General features: G+C 51.8%; 1 protein-coding gene across 5 annotated transcripts in view; it reads left to right on the plus strand.

Annotated features, from left to right (window-relative positions):
* CHKA (choline kinase alpha) overlaps window positions 1–19,804 on the plus strand; it is a 61,711-nt gene that overhangs the window by 37,809 nt on the left and 4,098 nt on the right. For 3 of the 5 annotated variants that reach the window (XM_044919144.1, XM_021685275.2, XM_044919145.1), the window contains 8 exons: window positions 6,386–6,499; window positions 9,255–9,388; window positions 9,666–9,770; window positions 10,290–10,348; window positions 11,994–12,081; window positions 12,512–12,620; window positions 15,789–15,895; window positions 17,265–17,346. In XM_044919144.1, the coding sequence (XP_044775079.1) occupies window positions 6,386–6,499; window positions 9,255–9,388; window positions 9,666–9,770; window positions 10,290–10,348; window positions 11,994–12,081; window positions 12,512–12,620; window positions 15,789–15,895; window positions 17,265–17,346 (798 nt within the window). The remainder of the gene's footprint in view (window positions 1–6,385; window positions 6,500–9,254; window positions 9,389–9,665; window positions 9,771–10,289; window positions 10,349–11,993; window positions 12,082–12,511; window positions 12,621–15,788; window positions 15,896–17,264; window positions 17,347–19,804) is intronic. The other 2 variants (XM_044919146.1, XM_044919143.1) reach the window with 2 other exon arrangements.

Raw genomic sequence — 19,804 nt, forward strand, 5'->3', positions numbered from 1 at the left:
GAGGCCCTCCGACACCCTCCTCTCCGTCACCCTGTATCCGAACCATGAGCCCATTGTTTCCCTGTGGGCTCTACCCTGGGTCTGTATGCTCGTCCCCTTCAGTACCACCCACCTCCCTAGGCCAGGCTGCCCCCGTCTCCTCTGGGGACTCTACTTCCACTCCTGCTCCAACTGCTCCTCTGATCAGGTCAGCCTGTGGCCTGACATCCGTCAGCGCTCCCTGTGCCCCAGGCCAGCTTCCCCTGGTCTGACCCTGCTGGGCTTTCCATTCTCTCTGGTGTCCTTCCCCATTCTTGCTCTCCAGCCACGTTGTCCTAAGCTGTGTGGTTTTCTTCGCAGATGCTGTTCCTTCCAGTTGGAATGCTCCCAACTTTCCCACCTGCGCTTCTGCTTGTAATTAGGACCTCACTCAAGGGTTGCTTCCCCACGGAGCCCTCCTGCCCTCTCGACTAGGTGTGTGTCTCTGTTTCATGCCCTCACCCCGAGCACCATCTGTCTCTCCTCTGTGCTTCCTCTGGCTATAAGTTTTCAGCATGATGCGATTCGTGTCTGCCTCCTGCTCTTGAGAGGGTCCATGCTCAGGGCAGGACCTCGCCGCCTCTTGCTGTCTCGCTGTGGCTATCAATCCCGCTATCCGGTGGGCGCTGATAGAATTGTCGAATGCTGGCTGCAGCCGGAACTCGTGCACAACTCTGGAACAGTCTGCCCCTTGCCTGCTGGTGCACACTCCTTGTCTCTTCCTCTCCTCAGCCCACGATGTTCTTTGAGCCCCTTTGGATGGCTGGCCTTTGTCTGCAGTCTTTGTCCCCTCTCTTCTGAATGTGTCCTGTGCTAACTGGCCTCTCTACAGCCTCACTGTCCCAGAGACCCCTCCCCTGCAGCTCCCTGAGGGAGGATGTTTTCCCATCACATTCTGGTACTTGGCGGGGGGTGGGGGGGTGGCGGGGAAGGGATGTCTTCTTGGTTTTCCTCATTCCTGCTTCCAAACCATTTCTCCTCTGTTGAAAACCCTCCTGAGAGCTGCCCTGGTTCGGTGAAGATCTGGCTTGGTCTTGAACCCAGTCGCCTTGCCCTCTCTGGGCCCGCACCCGAGCAGCTGGGCATCATTAGGGAAGCCCCATGGTCGGGAGGACTGCTGGCCTGTCTGGGGGGCTGGCCTTCCTGGCCGGGCCCCTCCCTGCCCGGCTGCTGTGATCGATCTCGGCCCTCATCTTCCCACTTGCAGCCCTGGAGCCTTTCCACAGGCTGGGCCTTCCCTTGTGCTCCTGACTCCAGGTCTCCTCTCTCCTCTCCCCCGTCCACGGGCATGTTGCTGCTCTCCCTCACAGGGGACAGAGCTTGCCGGCCTTGCCCGCATCTGCTCCCTCTCTGTAGCAGGATTTCTTTTTTCTTGGAAAAAAGTGTTGAATGTTTGGGACAGCACAGAATAACATAATAAACACCCTTACCCCACTGCACAGAATTAGTTATTGGTTTTGTTATATTGCTTGATTTCAGTCTTTCTTGTATACATTTATTTATTTTTAACTTTTTATTTCAGAAGAATTGTAGACATACAGGAAGTTGGCAGAGCTAGTGCAGAGAGCTCCCCTGCACCCCCTCCCCAGTCCCTCTGTCACTAACACTTTGCACAGCCCTGATCAACGCCAGCACAACAATAGCAGCTAAGCTGCAGGCCTTATTTGACTTTCCCAGGTTTTTCCACTGATGTTCTCTTGTCCTGTTCCAGGGTGTAGCCGAGGCCCCACGCGGTGTACGCTGCTTGTCCTCCCTCGTCTGTTCCATCTGCCTCCATGTTACTTCCAGTCCCGAGGCTTGTTAAGCACATGGATCAGTTTATTTCATAGAATGCTCCCTTAGTGTAGATTCGTCTCACCTTTTCTCGTGACTGGAATGAGGTTATATATTTTTGGCAGAAATGTTATTCTGTCTTCTCCAAAAGTTCATAATCTCGATATTCTTATTATAGGATTTTAATTTTTATAAAGAAATACAACTGTGTAGGTAAAGTGAATTGTCAGTCTGCACACCTCTGCCTCCCCAGCAGTCCCCCTCCCTCTTCCATTCGCTGACCCCCCCCGCCTGCCTGTCCCTGCCCCATCTGGTCACACCAAGGACTTCCGCGTTGCCGGACCCAGCGGCCACCTTACCCTTCTCCCCTGTTTCCCCTGGGCAGCCGGCACAGCTCTCGCCTTCACCCTCGAGGCCGCCCTCCTGCCCCCATCTGAATCAGGGCTTCACGTGGTGGGTTGTAAAACCTCGAAGGGCATGTGAAATGTCAGCATTTTTGCTGCTTTTTAAAATGAAATAGGCTAGAAAATACTAGAAAGTCTTGCACAGTGGTGAGCATGTAAGTTTGTTTTAGGGGTTGGGTGTGCTGGATAGCTTGCTGTGTAACATGGGCTCCTTCCCGTGGGGACAGTCACTGGGAGCGCTCAGGCTCTGTGCGGGTTCCTCTTCGGTGGCCATGTGTCAGCCTTAGACGCTGCGGGTGTGCCGAGAACGTCATGGCTGGCCCAGACCTCCCGGCTTCTCCGAGCTCACTTTGTCCTCCTCTTCCCTGATTGCCCGCTCCACTGGGGGGGGGTGGTCTTCCAGGTCCCTGAATGTGCTTTTGCTTCTCACCCCTCAGGTGTCTGTGTCACCGTTTCCCTAGAAGCAGCCACCCCAGTCTGCCCCGCCCCGCCCTGTCCCCGCGGTTATCGCAGCCTGCGCTGGCCTTGTGCATTCATGTCTGCTTCTCGCTTGGGAAGGGGGTCCCTGGGTCGTGCCTTGTTCTTGTTTCCCCGGGGCTTAACACAGCGCCAGGCACATAGGGGATCTCCAGTAAATATTTTTGGGCTAAAGATAGATGAATGTTTCTGAATCCAAAGTAAATGGTTTCAAGTGGAGGTAGGACCTTCTGTCCCCAGGAAGTGCGACCAGCTGTGGTTGGGTGGCCGGTGGCTGCGCCCAGGCGAGCTGGGGCAGAGGACTGGGTCGTGCGGGTCCCGCCCTGTTCTTTACTATGCTGGCTTCTTTAAATAGCAAGCAGGAAGGTGTTTGGAGACCTGGTAGTTACAAAAAGGCTTCCAGTAGTTGATGTACTCATTCTAAGATTACCTACTATCCCTCTTAACCTCTCCATTTTTCTTGCTTCTTAACCTGTCCGTCTTTCTTAAATGTTTTCCTTCTTTTCTTCCTCCAAATTCTTTCCTCCACACGCAGCTCCCCTTTCTCCCTACTGGGAATAAATGCTGAACTGCGGTATTACATGTGAACAAAGAGATTTCTTGTTTACGGTGTTCAGAGAAATGCCAGAGAGAATTGCAAAGCTCTTAAGTCTCCGTCCACCTTCTCTCCACCATCCCGGTGATGGGTTGACTTGGCTCTGGAGGACTCCGGGCAGTGTGTTCAGCCCAGCAACGGCACGGCCTTTGTACTGAGTGCACGCGATGCCCAGCGTGCTAAGCCTCCTGAAGGAACGCGGTGGGGCTTCACCTCTGTATAAAGTTTGCAACTTCAAACTCGAAGGCCCCTTTAGGACCGGGCACAGATACGTGTTTTATATGGAGCCCGCCCTGATGCCCTTGGGCTTAGTCACTTTACATGGAGGGAAACCGAAAAACAAATTTTAATTGTGATGAAACCTGGATACCTAGACGGAAGAAATCCTGACTGAACTCTGAAATTATGGGTGGGTAGGGGGGCGTACAGCTGGCTAAGGGCTGCGCAACCCGCCTGCTGTCACCCCTGGAGCCCTGGGGTCCCGCCGTGCCCAGCCTGCCTTCGCCACGGCATTTCACTTCGTGCAGGTTCCAGGTGGAGAGTTTGAGAGACGCCTTGCAGACCTGTGCACGCTCTTCTGCGGGCGTCTCTGGTGCTGGACGTGGGGCCAGCAGTGACTGTACCTCCTCCAAGGGGTTCTCCTCTCAAACCCTGCTCTCAGCTCTGTGGACCTGACAGATCAGTGCTATGTTTGTACTGTCTGTGTCTTAGTCTGCTCAGGCTGCCGTAACGGACTCCCCGGGGCTGCCCAGACATTTATTTCTGGAGGCTGGAGGTCTGAGGTCTGGGTGCTGGGTTCCTGGCCTGCAGGTGCTGCCTTCTCCCTGTGTCCTCACGTGGTGGAGGGACGGAGGGAGGGACAGCCAGCTCTCTGGGACCCTTCATATAAGGACGCTGATCACATGGACACCCTGCACTCGTGACCTCATCTATACGTAACCACCTCCTAAAGGCCCATCTCCAGACACCATCCCACTGGGGGTTAAGGCTTCAATGCGTGAATTTGGGGAGGACATAGTTTAGCTCACAGCAGTCCTAGATACAAAACTGCAAATGAGGGGTGCCTGGGGGGCTCAGTCGTTAAGCATCTGCCTTCGGCTCAGGTTACGATCTCAGGGTCCTGGGATCGAGCCCCGCATCGCGCTTGCCTGTTCAGCGGGAAGCCTGCTTCTCCCTCTCCCACTCCCCCTGCTTGTGTTCCCTCTCCCGCTGTGTCTCTTTCTGTCAAATAAATAAATAAAGTCTTAAAAAAAAAAAAAACGCAAATGAGGGGTGCCTGGGTGGCTCAGTCGTTAAGCGTCTGCCTTCGGCTCAGGTCATGATCCTGGGGTCCTGGGATCGAGCCCCGCATCGCGCTTGCCTGTTCAGCGGGAAGCCTGCTTCTCCCTCTCCCACTCCCCCTGCTTGTGTTCCCTCTCTCGCTGTGTCTCTCTCTGTCAAATAAATAAATAAAATCTAAAAAAAAAAAAAACTGCCAATGAGTAAATAAAATTAGATCTCACAAGGTGGTCAGACCACAGTTGTAGGGGACACAAGACAGTGGCTAAACTATAATTGTGGGAGGTCACCGGCTGGCAAATCTGTTTGCTCCCCCAAATGTGAGAGTGACCAAATTACTTTTTCCTCTAATGTGGTTCCATGTCCTTTGGAAAAGTAACTTCTCTGTTTTCTTCTCTGTAACTTTAGCATCCTGTCATTGCCTGAGTAGGTCCTGTTGCGTGTGTGGTTTTTTTGGTTTTGTTTTTTAGATTTTATTTATTTGAGAGAAAGGAGGGGGGACCACAAGCAGGGGGAGCGGGAGAAGCAGGCTCCCCGCCGAGCAGGGAGCCCGATGTGGGGCTCGATCCCAGGACCCTGGGATCACGACCTGAGCTGAAGGCAGACGCCTAACGACTGAGCCATCCAGGCACCCTGCGTGTGTTTTTATAACCTGAGTTTAAAGAGCTGTTTCACTTTGGGCAGTGTTTCTGCGGGATCATAGTCCCCAGGGCGCATTTCTTAACAAGGGGTGAATAAGGATCACCTGAAAGCATTTTCTAGCTACACTTGCCGGCCCCTCCTCAGACACAGTGGCCTAGAGACTAATTTGCTGTTTAATGGCAAAGTACTAAGGAGTGAATTTGAACTGAGACCAAAAGATAGTGTTTGGTTTTTTTTTTTTAAGATTTTATTTCAGAGAGAGAGAGAACACAAGCAGGGGGAGAGGCAGAGGGAGAGGGAGAAGCAGACTCCCCACTAAGCAGGGAGCCCGATGTGGGGCTCGATCCCAGGACCCTGAGATCATGACCTGATGCTTAACCAACTGAGCCACCCAGGCGCCGCTAAAGATAGTTTTTGAAGGCAGGATGATTCTAGATCCCACATGGGTTATTAGGACTGAAGATAGCATATGAGCATCATTGGGTTTTGGCAAGAGACAAACATTAAAACGGCAGCAGGGAGAAGATTGGGAAGAGCAGAACATAGATCCCGTGAATGCTCCATGCCAGGGTGCTCTTTGGACCCAAAAAACAGGCCCAGGTCTGTCAGTCGCCCTTAAGGATCGGTTTGGGGGCAGAAGGCCCCTGTGGCCGGTGCACTCCTGCTCTGTGCTGACCGGAATGGACAGCATATTGGTGGCCTTTGGGAAGATGTCATGGGTGGAACTCAGAGAAGTTGTAAAATAAATGCAAGCAAGAAAATACCAATAGACACTGTTCTATTTTTAGAATCAGTGACTCGGTTAAACTTGACTTTTCAATCTCCTCAGTATAGTGTGATGGTTGCAAGCGCGGGTCCTGCAGATTACAAGATGTTGACCTCTGTTTCTTCGTATTTAAAGTGGGGCGCCTGGGTGGCTCAGATGGTTGAGCGTCTGCCTTTGGCTCAGGTCATGATCCCAGGGTCCTGGGATCGAGCCCTGCATCGGGCTCCCTGCTCAGCGGGGAGCCTGCTTCTCCCTCTGCCTCTCTCTCTCTCTCTGTCTCTCATGAATAAATAAATAAAATCTTTAAAAAAAAATAAAGTGGAGGAGGTGCTGGTAGCACCCGATGGTAGGGATGCTGGGGGTGGAAGTGCTTGTGGGGCCTGCACGTAGTCAGCCCTCAGTAAACATCCGGTGTATTGCTGTCTGTTTTAGGGGGCCGAGGCCATGGTTCTGGAGAGCGTTATGTTTGCCATTCTTGCAGAGAGGGCGCTTGGGCCAAAGCTCTACGGCATCTTTCCCCAAGGCCGCCTGGAGCAGTTCATCCCGGTAAGATGTGTTCTCGACTGGTCAGTTGACAGACGCCACAGACAGAAGACGGGTTCTTTGTCTCGGTGCTGTGGGAGCCTGAGAGGTGGGCGGACACACTAAATGGGACTTAACATTATGAAACTGTATCAGAAATAAAGAAAAAACAGATTTCTCTTGAATTTACATTAGAACCTCTGTCTTTCCTGCAAAGATGTTCATCCAAATGAAAGCTATATATGAAACCTAACATTCCATTGTCCCCTGAAGCTGCTTGCCCTGAACCTTTCCCCTTTCCCCTTGTTCCTCTCAATTTTGGGGCCACCTTTAGAACTCAGTGCAGAGCCCCGTGGTCCTGGCCACACCGAGCCATACCTGGGTCTTTGCCCTGTGGGGCCGTCACTGTTCTTTGCCTTGTCTCCCAGCCCACTCCTTCCATTTGAGTCTCCCCAGCTCCCAGGTGCCCGTCAGCTGTCAGCTGATGTTGCAAGGCCCAGCTCAAATCCTGTTTCCAAGAGTCAGGACTGTTTGCCTTTTCTTGCTGTCCTGAGGCATTTCTGATGCTGCTGTAACGTCTCCACCTGTGTGAGCTCCTCGAGGACCAGGGTCTCCTGCCCTGCACCAGGGTCTCCTGCCCTGCCTCACGTGGCCACCTCTGTGTGCGGGCTTGCCCTGTATAGTTGTGCAGTGGTTAAGCACAGGGCCCCTGGCTGAAGGGATGCTCTGCTTGCCAGGACTCAACCTGTTTCCAGTGGGAGGCTGGAGGAAGGGGTCCTAATTGTCTAATCTCCACCGCCCAGGGATAGGAGCCTTCTTGGGACCTGTGTCCCAGGAGGGGTGCCCTCTGCTGGTTGGTGCAGTGGTCTCATGTGTGCGGCTGCCAGCCTGGGGCTGTGCCAAAACCAGCAGACCTTCCGTCTTGGCCCCGGCACCTGGCTGGCCACTTGGCAGGGTTTTCATTTGAAACTGTCCCATAACATCCAACTGGTATGAGAATCAAATGAGATAATAAAGTGTCTGAAAGCATGGAAAATCTGAAACAGTTCCTGTGGTTAGAAGTGGCGACATCTTAAGAACATAATATTGAGTGATAAAACCAGATTGTGGAAGACTGCAAAGAGTATACCATTTTAATAAAGCCCACTGAAAGCAAACTAAAAACTGTTTAAAATATACATGTGTGGTAAAACTTCTCTTTTTAGGGAAGGTAAAGGACCAGTGAGCACAACCCAGAATAATGGGACTGTCCTGCCCTGGACCAGAATCCGTGGGTTTTAGCATCTGTGGGATTGATACTGTTCTACTTCTGAAATTCTGTCTTCTTTTGTATATGTTTTATATAGTGAAGACTTTTTAAAGTTCTGTTAAAGAGTAGGTTGAACCACATGAAACTACCAGTTATCAACTGTTTTTGACCCCAGAAATGGTGATTTCATTTGGCTCAGCCTGCTAGCGCGTGTTAGTTCCAGGTTCACTCCTGAGCACTGCATGGAGTGGGATGCATTCCACCTCGTCTGGTTCCTATAGCCGTTTTTCAGAGGGCACAGGAGAGTAGTGACTCTAAGGACCTGGTCAGTCTCCTATTGCTCTTTCCCTGTGCTGGGAAAGGAGCTTAGAACTCTGAAATATGTTCATCTTTGAGCATGGTTAGCCTGACTTTCCACAATGCCAAACAAAGTAATGGCATTTTTTTAACAGAGCCATGTGAAAGCTGAGTGAGCTCCCACTAGGAGCTGAGTCCCTTGTCCTTAACCTTGGCCCGATCACTTGATAACTTGGAGGATTCCCGGGTGGAGGAGGACGCAGTTGAGCCTGCTGCTTCCAGAAAGCTCTGAGCTCTCGTCATCAGGCTCCCGCCATTTGTCGAGACCTCCTGGCTGGGTGCCGGCCCGGGGGCCCTTGCCTGCCTTGTCTCCTCTAGGTCAGAGCAGCCCCGCAGGGACTCCATGTCATGTTTCTCATTTTATAGAAATCAGAAAGTCAGACACACAGGTCTGAGTAGCGTGCCTTTGGCCATGTGACTTTGAAATGAGGATTAAAGCCAGAATTTGAGCTGGTTTTCTCTAACTTGGAGGAATACCGTGGCTGTGGCACTCAGGATTTTCAGAGGCATGCCTCTTTGGGCTTCTGTAGGGGAGCAGTGCATGTGGAAAAGACAGACTGGTCTTAGTTGATTGTGATTTCCTCGGGAGGAGGAGCTGGGCAAGAGCGTGGTGGGGGCTTGGCCCCTCTGTTTCTTCGTTCACCTGTGCGCTCTGAGAGCCTGCTCTGTGCCGGGTGGGCTGCTGCAGGCGCCACCATGGACGAGGGGGTGCATGGCTCATCCTGAACTCCTGGCCGTGCTTCTCAGGAGGACATGTGCTGAGCACCATCTCTTGGCTGCGATGGGTCAGGCCAGGGTGTCCGAGCCGCTGAAGGAGTTGGACACGGGCTCATGCAACAACCCTGAGACCCGGAGCTTTTAGCGGGGAGGAGGGCATCCTCTAGTGAGGGTACAGAGAAGAGAGGGGGAGTCCGCCTAGATGCTTGTATGTGAGAAGGACCTTCTCATGGTTCAAAGGGTTCAAAATAAAATTGGCCTGTGGAGGTGGCCCCCTGCTTGCTGAGAAATGCCCCGGCGGTCACTGGGTCACTGTCCACGGGGCGCGTTCCGCAGGGAGTTTTGTGCGCCAGCTGAGACAGACTGGCTGCTAGGTCTTAGCCTGGTGTGATCGCACCCCTAACCCTCCAGGTTCCCCGGAGAGATGCTATTTTCTGACCCCCTTGTTCATTCCAGAGCCGGCGCTTAGACACTGAAGAATTAAGTTTGCCAGATATTTCTGCAGAAATAGCTGAGAAAATGGCCACATTTCATGGTATGAAAATGCCATTCAATAAGGAACCAAAATGGCTTTTTGGAACAATGGAAAAGTAAGTGGTCAAACCGCTTGGCTCTAACTCCGTTTTCTATTAGCGGCTACCAGAGGCGCAGAGTGAGTACTCGTTTGCCGTGGTGGCTGGAGGTCTTCCTCTGCTCCGCCGAGTGGGTGGGCGGGCAGGGGACAAGCTTTCTCCAGGGCCTGGAGCCCCAGGCTGTATCCCAGGCCGGGGGCTTCCCACTGCCCTCTCGTGATTATACTTGACAGGAGCCCTGCCGGTGAGCCGCGGTGAACCGAGCAGTGAATTTTGTTCCCCCTTTTTCTGCCAGATACCTGAACCAAGTGCTGAGGATTAAGTTTGCCGGGGAGCCGCGGGTCAAGCAGCTTCACCGTCTCCTCCACTACAACCTGCCCCTGGAGCTGGAGTACCTGAGGTGAGGAGCCGTCGCGAGCGCAGTCGGGGTTTTCTGAAACAAAACCCGAAGCAGAAGCCACGGGGGCAGGTGGGGGAATCATTCAGCCCGAGCTCTGGCCTGCGAGTAGGGGCGCCGCACGGTCTCCGGGGGCGCACTCACCCCGAGCGCGAGAAGGCACAGCTCTCGTCACTCACAGGTGTGAGCGGCGCCGAGGACGTGGGGACCAGGACGGCCTTCGGGGCGCTTGTGTCTCATTAGGAGAGACGGAGACAAGCAAACGCGTCCCGTAATGCCAGGTGGTGATGGCAGGTGTGACGGAAACCAGGGCGGGAGCAGACTGAGGAGGAGGGTCGTGCTCTGGGCCAGGAGGGCCCGCCCGGGGAAGAGGGGCTGCAAGCGGGGCTGGCGTGGAACTCCGGGTTGCGCTCCCGGGGCTCGCGGGGCCAGCGCTGCAGGGAGGCTGCGTGGCAGTGCCGAGCACCAGTCTCGTCCCAGGCGCGCCGAGACATCTGACCTGCGGTGTGATTCCCTTTGCAGGTCGCTGCTTGAATCCACCCCCTCTCCGGTTGTGTTTTGTCATAATGACTGTCAGGAAGGTAAGAATCGCTGCCTGTTATGTGAGGCTGGGCGTGCGTGTCTCCTTAGCGGCCTCCAGTGTGCGTGACGAATGCCAGGTGTCCGCGCCGAGGGGAGTACATGCGTGAAATAATGGGATGGCCACACAGTAGAGTATTGTACGACTATGAAAAGGAATGAGGTCGTTTTTATGCAGACCAACAGAAAAATCTCCAGGATATATTAAGAGAAAAAAAGCAAGTTTTAGAAAAACACATGGGGTGTTCTCCCATTTTTGTAAAAAATATATTCATAGAAGAAAAAATGAGAACATTCACTAAACTGGGAGCTTGGATAAAAGACTGAAACCTTCTAAGTCACATGTTTGTTCAGTGTTTAACTCTAGTGAACACGCAACTTTGATAATCTGAGAACGCAGTAAGAGGTGACCGCCCCGCTCTGTCCTGGGGGCCTTGCCCTGGCCACACCTCGCAGCTAATCGAGGCCATCTGCTCTCCTTGGGTTTCTCTGCCCTTCATAAAGTACGATGCCGGGTACCCCTCCTTGTGACTTCAGACGGAGGCCGCATCTAGCTGGGCAGCTCCCGCTGGTGCCGCGGTGGGGCCGGGCTTTGGTGAGGCTTTGCCTTGCTGTCCCTGTCCTTTCCATCACAGCTGGCTCACGTCCACTCTCGGGCCCTTTGCCAGGCTCAGCCGTTTGTTTTTAATTTTGACAACAGTCCCTGTTGAAGACCAGTCATCAGTCAGACATGAGTTTGATAGTTTATTAGTTAGCTGATCACGGTCGGGCAAGTCGAGCAGGGTGTGGACTGTTAGCGGGCCATAGTCAGCTGCAAGCTGTCATCAGAGGGGTCTGTGGGAGGTCTGCTGGCCAGTGAAAGGCTGGAGGAGGTGGGGCTTGTACGTTTACTTTGTTCTGCTGCTCTGAGCATCTCCTTTTAATGTCCCCTGGAAGCGGATTTTGTGTGCTGAAAAGCCTAGAAAGAGCATCTCCTGCAGGAACCCGGGAGAGGGCGTGGCCAAAGAACTAGCAAAGCCTGGCTCACCAGTGCTCACCCGCCAGCCTGGTAGTGACCAATGCTGGACATTGTGTCACCTGTGGGAGGTCTTGGAACGGATGCCTGAAGAGCCAGTCTGCCGCCACTTCACTTCGGGCCCAGAATTCAGCCGTACAGGAAATATGGTGGAGGGAACGCTGCCTGTGGTCTCCTTGGAGAACCAGGCGAGGCAAAGCATCGGGGCCAAGTAGGGTCCACAGAGCCCGGTGCGGCTGAGCACACCTGTGGCGTCCTCATCAGGGAGGACAGCAGGACACAGCTTCCTAGCTGCTGGGGAGGTTGGGTCGGCTAGAACTCCAGCGTGCCAGTCAAGCATTTTCCTTTGTGCCCGCGTGTGAAAAGTCTGGGGAGTGCTGACCCAACACGCTGAGGGAGAGCCATTCTTGTTCCTGGGTGAGCGTGGGGCCGTGTTACTCTCGGGCTGTCAGTGTGACCCAGGGCCTTCTGCCGAGGGCTGGGCCTCGGGGGGCGCTGCTGCTCCCGGCACTCCACGGCCTGTGCTCATTCACTGCATGGTTGGGGTTCCCTGACGGGATCAGAACCACTCTTGGCCTTCGACTGGGCAACACAGCCATAGTAAATGGCATGTCATCCAAACCTTTTTGCAGGTAATATCTTAATGCTGGAGGGCAGAGAGAATTCCGAAAAGCAGAGACTGATGCTCATTGACTTCGAATACAGCAGTTATAATTACAGGTATGAAACAGCTACAGGAGGAGAGGGGAGCCTTGCCACAGGACCCTGGGAGCTAGCGCACTGCCCCAGCAGCCTGCAGCCCGGGCCTGTTCTTCGCTGGTAGTGGGGGGGCAGCAGTGAGCGATCAGAACTCAGAATTTGGTGCTTTGTTGGCTTCAGAGATCAGACTACTGAGTGCAAGAGAATGTTCTTGAACAACTGCCCCTGCGTGGTGGGTCGGTTGGGTGGCACTTTTGTAGCATCAGCTCTGGTTCTGGTAACCACCCTGTTGGCTCTTCCTGTCCCTGAGGCAGTCGTCCTTGGGGGACCTCAGGAAGGACAGTTGTTGCTGGGAGGGATGCTCACGACTTGGCCTTTTCCCTTCTCTGACCAGGGAGCCTCATGGTGTGGCAGTTTGCCCCCTTCTCTGCAGCTCTTACCTCTTTTTCAGGGGATTCGACATTGGGAATCATTTCTGTGAATGGATGTACGACTATAACTATGCAAAGTACCCTTTCTTCAGAGCGAACATCCTGAAGTACCCCACCAAGAAACAACAGGTAGGGGACGGCTGTGTGTAGGCTTGGTAGTAGCCAAACTGCAGGAGTCCATTTTATGCAGTTAGAATTGATTGCATCTTCGTTTTTAATGACACGCCCCCCCCCTTTTATTTTTTAAAGATTTTGTTTATTTGAGAGAGAGAGATTGCGAGAGAGAGCACAAGCAGCGGGGAGAGGGAGAAGCAGACTCCCCGCTGAGCAGGGAGCCCAATGCGGGACTCGATCCCAGGACCCCTGAGATCATGACCTGACCCGAAAGCAGATGCTTAACCAACTCAGCCACCCAGGCGCTCCTAACGACACCCTTTTCAAATCGCAGAATGGTTAAGCAAACCCTTTTGCTCTAAAATGTTATTTTGTGTCAGGACACAAACCTGACATTTTAATCCCTGTGCCAGAGATAACCTGTATTCATTGAGCTAGAGAGCACAGTCTCTTTTGTAGCTCCTTCTAGTTTTTTCCAAAAAGTCCAGCCTCTGACCTGCCTCCTGGCCTTCTTTGTGGGGATCGCGGTGTTTCCCGTGTGTTTCACTCTGTGCAGACAGAAATAGCCTTTGGGCACCGTGACTTGGTAGCTGCTGTGCTGTCAGAGTTCCCTTTCCTGTCCTGAGTATGAGGGGGGAGGACTGTGTGAAGAATCACCCCCTGGGTGTCCTGGGATCGAGCCCCGTGTCGGGCTCCCTGCTCAGTGGGCAGCCTGCTTCTCCTTCTCCTGCTGCTTCTCCTCACCCTGCTTGTTCTCTCTCAAATAAATAAAATCTTAAAAAAAAAAAGAATGAGGCACCTGGGTGGCTCAGTTGGTTAAGCGACTGCCTTCAGCTCAGGTCATGATCCTGGAGTCCCGGGATTGAGTCCTGCATCGGGCTCCCTGCTCAGCGGGGAGTCTGCTTCTCCCTCTGACCCTCTTCCCTCTCATGCTCTCTCTCATTCTCTCTATCAAATAAATAAATAAAATCTTTAAAAAAAAAAAAATCACCCTGTGGGGAGTTCCTCCTTGGGAGCCCCTACTCCATTCCTCAGCCCACCGTTGGAGCCGTGGGTTGAGGGTGAGTGGGTAGCGATGTGGAAGCAAGAGCCGGGCTGGGGAGAGGGTCCCCCGAGCCTGTGCGGGGCAGCAGCCCACCCCCCTCCACAACCCCTGCTACGGGACAGCCCTTTCCAGGGAGCCCTGCCGGCTCAGCCGCATATCAGAGCGGTCAGGGCAGCATGAGGATGGGGATGCGATTGGCTGTTGTATTTTGCTCAGGAGAGGTCTCTTGGGCCCTCACCTGTGCCAGGCACGTTGATCATGTCTTCAGCAGATGGCCCACACGCCAGGGGCCGCCATTCAAATGTTGACTTGCTGTGGGACCCAAACCCCATTGTCCTCTTCCCGCCACGCAGGAAGGCCGACTGTGACGAGCTTGAGTACGTCCCAAGCAGAGCGGCCAGGCTGGTTCTGGGCCTCAAGGTCATGCTGTGCGAGGAGGAAGGGTGTGGGGGGGGAGGAACACAGCAGCAGTCTTTGTAAAAGACTTCGTAAAAACTGGGCAGCGCCAGAGGTGCCAACTCTCCAGCCAGGAAGAGGGGGCTTTCTGCCGGCGAGAAGGCAGGTTCCGGCGTGGTGGGTGGCGATGGACGGCAGAGCTGTGTGACTGGCTGCACCGCGCAGCCACGGAAATGAAGGAAGTGCCTTTTCGATTTTCTGAGCAGTTTTAAAAGTCACATAGAGGTGTTGGTCTTCATTAGCTACCCTTTCTGCACCTAGTAGGTAATCTCATGCTTTTCTCTCTTTAGTCCACTAATGGGATGTTTTAAAATGTTAAACCGTCTTGGAATTCCTAAAATAAACCATTTGAATGAGGTTTGTTATTTTGGAACGCTCTGCTGGGTCCAGTTAGTCTCTTATTTAGGAGTTTGACGTCTATGCACATACGTGAAACGGGCTTTTAACAGTCATTTAAAAAATTATTATTCATATCTGGTTTTGGAATAAAAATTTTGCTAGTCTAATGAGTTTGGTGTCCCTTTGTAATTTTCTGGAACAAATTTATATGAGATGTTCTTTGAAAATTTTGGTAGACTTTTTAAGAGAGTGTGGGCCTAGAACTTTTGGGGAGGGACGGTCATTAGTTACCATCTCTTAGGTATTGATCTATTCAAATTTTCTGTCTTCATTGCCTATTTGAGCATTTAGTATCTCCCAGAAATTAACCCATCTCGTGTGGCAGTTCAAGCATTGGTTTTAAAAACCGTGCCTGGATTTGAACCCAGATCTGCCACTGTTCACTGTCACCTGCTGACTCTCTGCTTCATTTCCCTCGTGTGCAGAAACAAAGGCTCAGGATGGTGCCCGCTACATAGAATTTACTGGGCATGAGCCCATCCCCTTGCCTTGCCAGGGTTATTCCTTCCGGAACGCCCTGCTAGGATGGCGATCAAACTGGAACGCTGCTTTCTGGTGGGAGGGGGTCGAGTGTGAAAGCCACCTGGGAGAAGGCAGTTGGGCGAGGTGTTGGCATTCCAACTAGGTGATCAGTCAATGGCGTTCTTTGGGGTAGAGCAACTGCCTGCTGTTTCCTTATTTATAAAAGAAAGCGAGTGGTGGTTTGCTATGTTCTGGTGCCGTTAGGTATAGTGTGAGGTACTGAAGAACGGGGTCTCCTAAATCCTGATGCATGGGCAGACTACACGTGGGACCTGGTAGAACCTCTGCTCCAAACCAGAATTAGATCTTGCCGATTTACGGACATAAAGGCATCACCACGGCAGCTCGCAGGTGGAAGGCCCCTTCGCCTGGTCCGGTCGGCTTCCGCTCTGCTGGAGCCTCTGTCAGTGACCTCGGGCTCCCTGGCACCCGTGTGGAATGCCAGCCCGTGTGCGGAGACGTGTGACGTAGGCTTATCCTGCTTTGCGACCAGGCCGTGGGAAACATGGGCGTGGAGTAGATTCCTCCTCGGTGATTTTGTCCAGAAGTAGTAGTGGTTTCCTGTGCTTGTCTTGCCGACAGTGTGGCATCGAGTGCGGTAGAGTTCTGCCAGAAAGCCGGAGATCACTGCCGCACCGGTGAGCTTCCTCCAGGCTCCGCCGGCCGTGCGGGTGTCCTCCGGATGTGCCGTGCGTCCGGACAGCTGTTGACACCGTCTGTCTCACCGTCACTGACTCTAATGTGATTACTTTTCTTTAAAGCTCCACTTTATTTCCAATTACTTGGCTGCATTCCATAATGAATTTGAAAACCTCAGTAATGAAGAAAAGTCCATTATAGAAGAAGAAATGTTGCTTGAAGTCAATAGGTAATTTTTTTGTTGTTGTTAATTTATAAAATAGCCGTCCATTTATAGAATATAATTGGGGTGCCGACTTGCAATCATGATTTTAGGAGCTTCTTTATACACATACATTTCTGGGACTTGTACTTTGTCAAAAACTGAGCATGTGGTACCTCTCCAGATTTCAGCACCCAGCAGGTGTGGAGAGCAGGGTCGGTGTAAAGGGTCAGGGCGCGTGGATGGCGCTCTGCGCTGTGAGCGCACACAGGACTCAGCTGTACGAGGCTGTGCTGCCTAGGTCCTGTACGCTTTTGCCGCCTGATGCTCGTGGAGTGGTGGGCACCATCCAGTAATGTGTTTCTTCTAAAAACTGATTACAAATTGTGAGTGTTGGTTCTGAGTCTTGCTTTTAAACTGTTTCTTCAGTAGCTCTCAGAGCAGGGATGAGAAACTTCCAGATTTCATGAAAGTCTAGAGCCCTGTTTATCACACACACTCATCTCTGTAGTCAAGAGACCTGAGTTACTCCCATTCTTTGGGCTCTCTTAGAAGATTCTTTGGTAAAAATGTTTAAGTGACTTTGGCCCACTTGTGCTGTCTGGCCCACTTACCACAGATCACCTCTTCCTGAAGTGTCCACACCCTTGTTGCTGGGCGTGCAGCTACCCTCGCTGTCCCGGGGCTCCCCCTGATACATAGATCTTCCTTCTCTGGGTCTAGAATGGTTGGAGATAGAAAATGGAGGAGAGCCCGACAGAAAGGGTAGCCCGCCCCAAGGGACGTGTAGTGGGTCAGGGACACAAGGAAAACAGTCGGGTTTGAGGACACCGAAGCATTCAGTGAAGCCCACAGGCAGCTGTTGTGAGGGGAGCTTGGGTTCGCGGTGACAGGGGCCATGCTGCGGCTTAGAGAGGGGCACCACCACGCTCTCCTCTGCTCTGTTTCACTGCTTTGGGAGGGCAGGGGTGAGGGTGAGGCGGCATCCTACCTCCTGGGAAAGCCAGCGAGTCATCCGGAGGCCTGCACGTTCCTCCTCTCCCTGCATATCACTTGCTAAGGGTTGCTGATGCCACACCTCCCACGTGTAGCATAGAGTGTTGCTTTCCCAGCGTAGCCTGTGCACCGCCCGTGTGGCCCCTGAGGCCTCCGTGTGAGTCCCGGGACTGTAGCTGGGCGCGTCCACACTGCACGTCCACCTGCCCCCAGCCAGAGGTGGGAGAGGCCAGCTGCGGTGCCCCCACCCTGTTCCCGGTCCCTGTGGAATAGAATCCTGTTGAGTGGGCCAGGGCTGACCGGGTTTGCACCCCAAGGAGTTACAGGGAAGGAAATCCCACTCCTGGCCTGTGGCCGGCGCCACACATCTCACGTGCATCTCCTGCTTTTGTAATTACAGGTTTGCCCTTGCATCCCATTTCTTCTGGGGACTTTGGTCCATTGTGCAGGCCAAGATTTCATCCATTGAATTTGGATACATGGTATGTTCTGGGGGTGGTTTTCTCTTCTATTCCCAGAAAGAAATTGTTCACCATGTTTGTTACTGCTTCGTGGGGGATCTGCGTTCTTCGCAGAACGCTATCTGTGTCGCACAGTGAGCCCCCTTGGCCTGGCTCCGCGTCTGCCTCTGGAGGTGGCCTCGCTTGCAGGGCAGCAGGCCCACCTTCCCTGCTTCAGAGAGGTGCTGTGTGGCCCTGGGGCTCTGGTGGGGGATGTAGAAATCAGACCCTCGTGGTCCAGCCCTTGACCTCAGTCCCCTCTGACACAAGGGACCGCAGGTGAAGGAGCGCCCTGAAGCGTTTCCTCCTGCCGCTGTGGCTCCATTCTCCAGCCTGCAGCGCCCCACGTCGAGTGCGCAGCTGGTGCTGACTGAATGAGCCGTCCTGTTTGTTGCAGGCGAGTTCGACAAACCAGGCTGTCATTTTATTCCAACCTTAGGAACCGTCCTTGACATAGATAGTTTTAACTGTGAGTCCAGCCCTCTGCTGCCCCGTAATGAGTGTTGGTGGTGTGTCCCAGGGCGGGGGCTCACAAAGTCTGTAGTGAGTGCCTTGCTTTAGGAAGGTGGAGGGAATAACGAGTTCATTTCATCCTCCCAGTCCTGTGTTAGGGCGATTTCTGCTTCCAGGTGGAAGGTTTGGTAACGCATAGATGCTGTTAGGCAAAAGAAGGGGGAATAAGGAATTTTAAAGCAGATTTAAAGGCATGGTCAAATGAAATTGTTAAGACAAAGTACACATCAAAAAATATTACCAAAGTAAGGAACAATTTCATAATAATAAAGGGATCAGTTAATCCAGAAGACATTAAAAAAATCCTAAATGTGTAGGGCAGGGGTGAGGGCGAGGCGGCATCCTACCTCCTGTCTTGCTTCAAAAGACATAAAGCAGAACCTGAGAAAACTGAGCAGAGAGGCAGAGCCAGAAACAGCAGCGGGAGGGACGGAGGAGGGGATGGCACTCTCACCCAGCCTGACGTCACTGAATGCCCGCTGCCGAATGTACATCCTTGTCCAGTGAATATGGCACATTCGTCAAGATAGACCATATACTGGGCATTAGGAAACAGGTCTCAAGTTGAAAAGAATTGAAATACAGAGTATGTTCTCTGACCATGGTGAAATTTAATAGGAAATCAACAGCAACAAAATCTTGAAAATTCTTCAGTTATTTAGGAATGAAATAGTACACATAAATCAACCCTGGATCAAAGAAGAACTAGACAATTAGAAACTATTTTGAACAAATTATAATGAAAACACAATATATCAGAATTTGTGGGATACAGTTAAAGCAGGGTTTAAAAACTTGGGGCTTTGAAGGTTATACATTTGTATTAGATAAGAAAGTTCTTAAATCAGTGACTGAAGCTTCTACCTTAAGAAGCTAGAGAGAGAAAAACCAACCTAAGCCCAAAATCAATAGAACTAGATAAAAGGAGGGGCACCTGGCTGGCTCAGTCAGTGGAACACACGACTCTTGATCTCAGGGTCGTGAGTTCAAGCCCCACTTTGGGCGTGGAGCCTACTTTAAAGAAAAAAAAAAAAAAAGAAAGCTAAGAGCAGAAATCCTTGAAATAGAAAATGGATGGGGAAAAAAAAGAGAAAATCAATGAAACCAAAAGTTGGTTCTTTGAAAAGCTCAATACAATTTACAAACTTTTGGCTATATTAAGCAAGAAAGAAAGAGAAGACACACATGACCAGTATCAGTACAAGGAGAAGACATCACTCCAGCTCCCGTGGATGTTGTAAGAGAATATTATGAATAATTTTACACCAACAGATTTGACAGCGTGCATGAAATGTCTTGGAAAAGATACAAATGACAAAAACTAACCTAACAAGTGGTCATATGTTATTGAATAAGTTGAATTCATACTCAGAAAACCTCCCTGTAGAATAAACTGCAGGTCCTGGTGAATATCATCAAACATTTAAGGAAGAAATGATACTGATTCTGCACACGGTTTTAGAGAATAAAGGGAGGAGGGGACATTTCTTGACTCATTTGATGAAGCATTGTCCTGATGCTGAGAGGAGACAAAGACATTTCAAGAAAACTGCAGAGCAATGCCCTTTGTGAACAGGACAGAAAAAGCATTATTAAAATATTAGCAGAAATTAAATCTGACATCTACAAGAAGATAATATGATCAAGTGGCATTTATCTCTGGAATGCAAGGTTAATTTAACACTTTAAAAAGCAGTTAGGGGCGCCTGGGTGGCTCAGTTGGTTAAGCGACTGCCTTCGGCTCGGGTCATGATCCTGGAGTCCTGGGATCGAGTCCCACATCGGGCTCCCTGCTCTGTGGGAGGCCTGCTTCTCCCTCTGACCCTATCCCCTCTCATGCTGTTTCTCTCTCTCTCTCTCTCTCAAATAAATAAATAAATAAATAAATAAATAAATAAATAAATAAATAAATAAATAAATAAATAAA

This window comes from Neomonachus schauinslandi, chromosome 11 (assembly GCF_002201575.2).
Source record: "Neomonachus schauinslandi chromosome 11, ASM220157v2, whole genome shotgun sequence".
NCBI classification, from domain to species: Eukaryota; Metazoa; Chordata; class Mammalia; order Carnivora; family Phocidae; genus Neomonachus; species Neomonachus schauinslandi.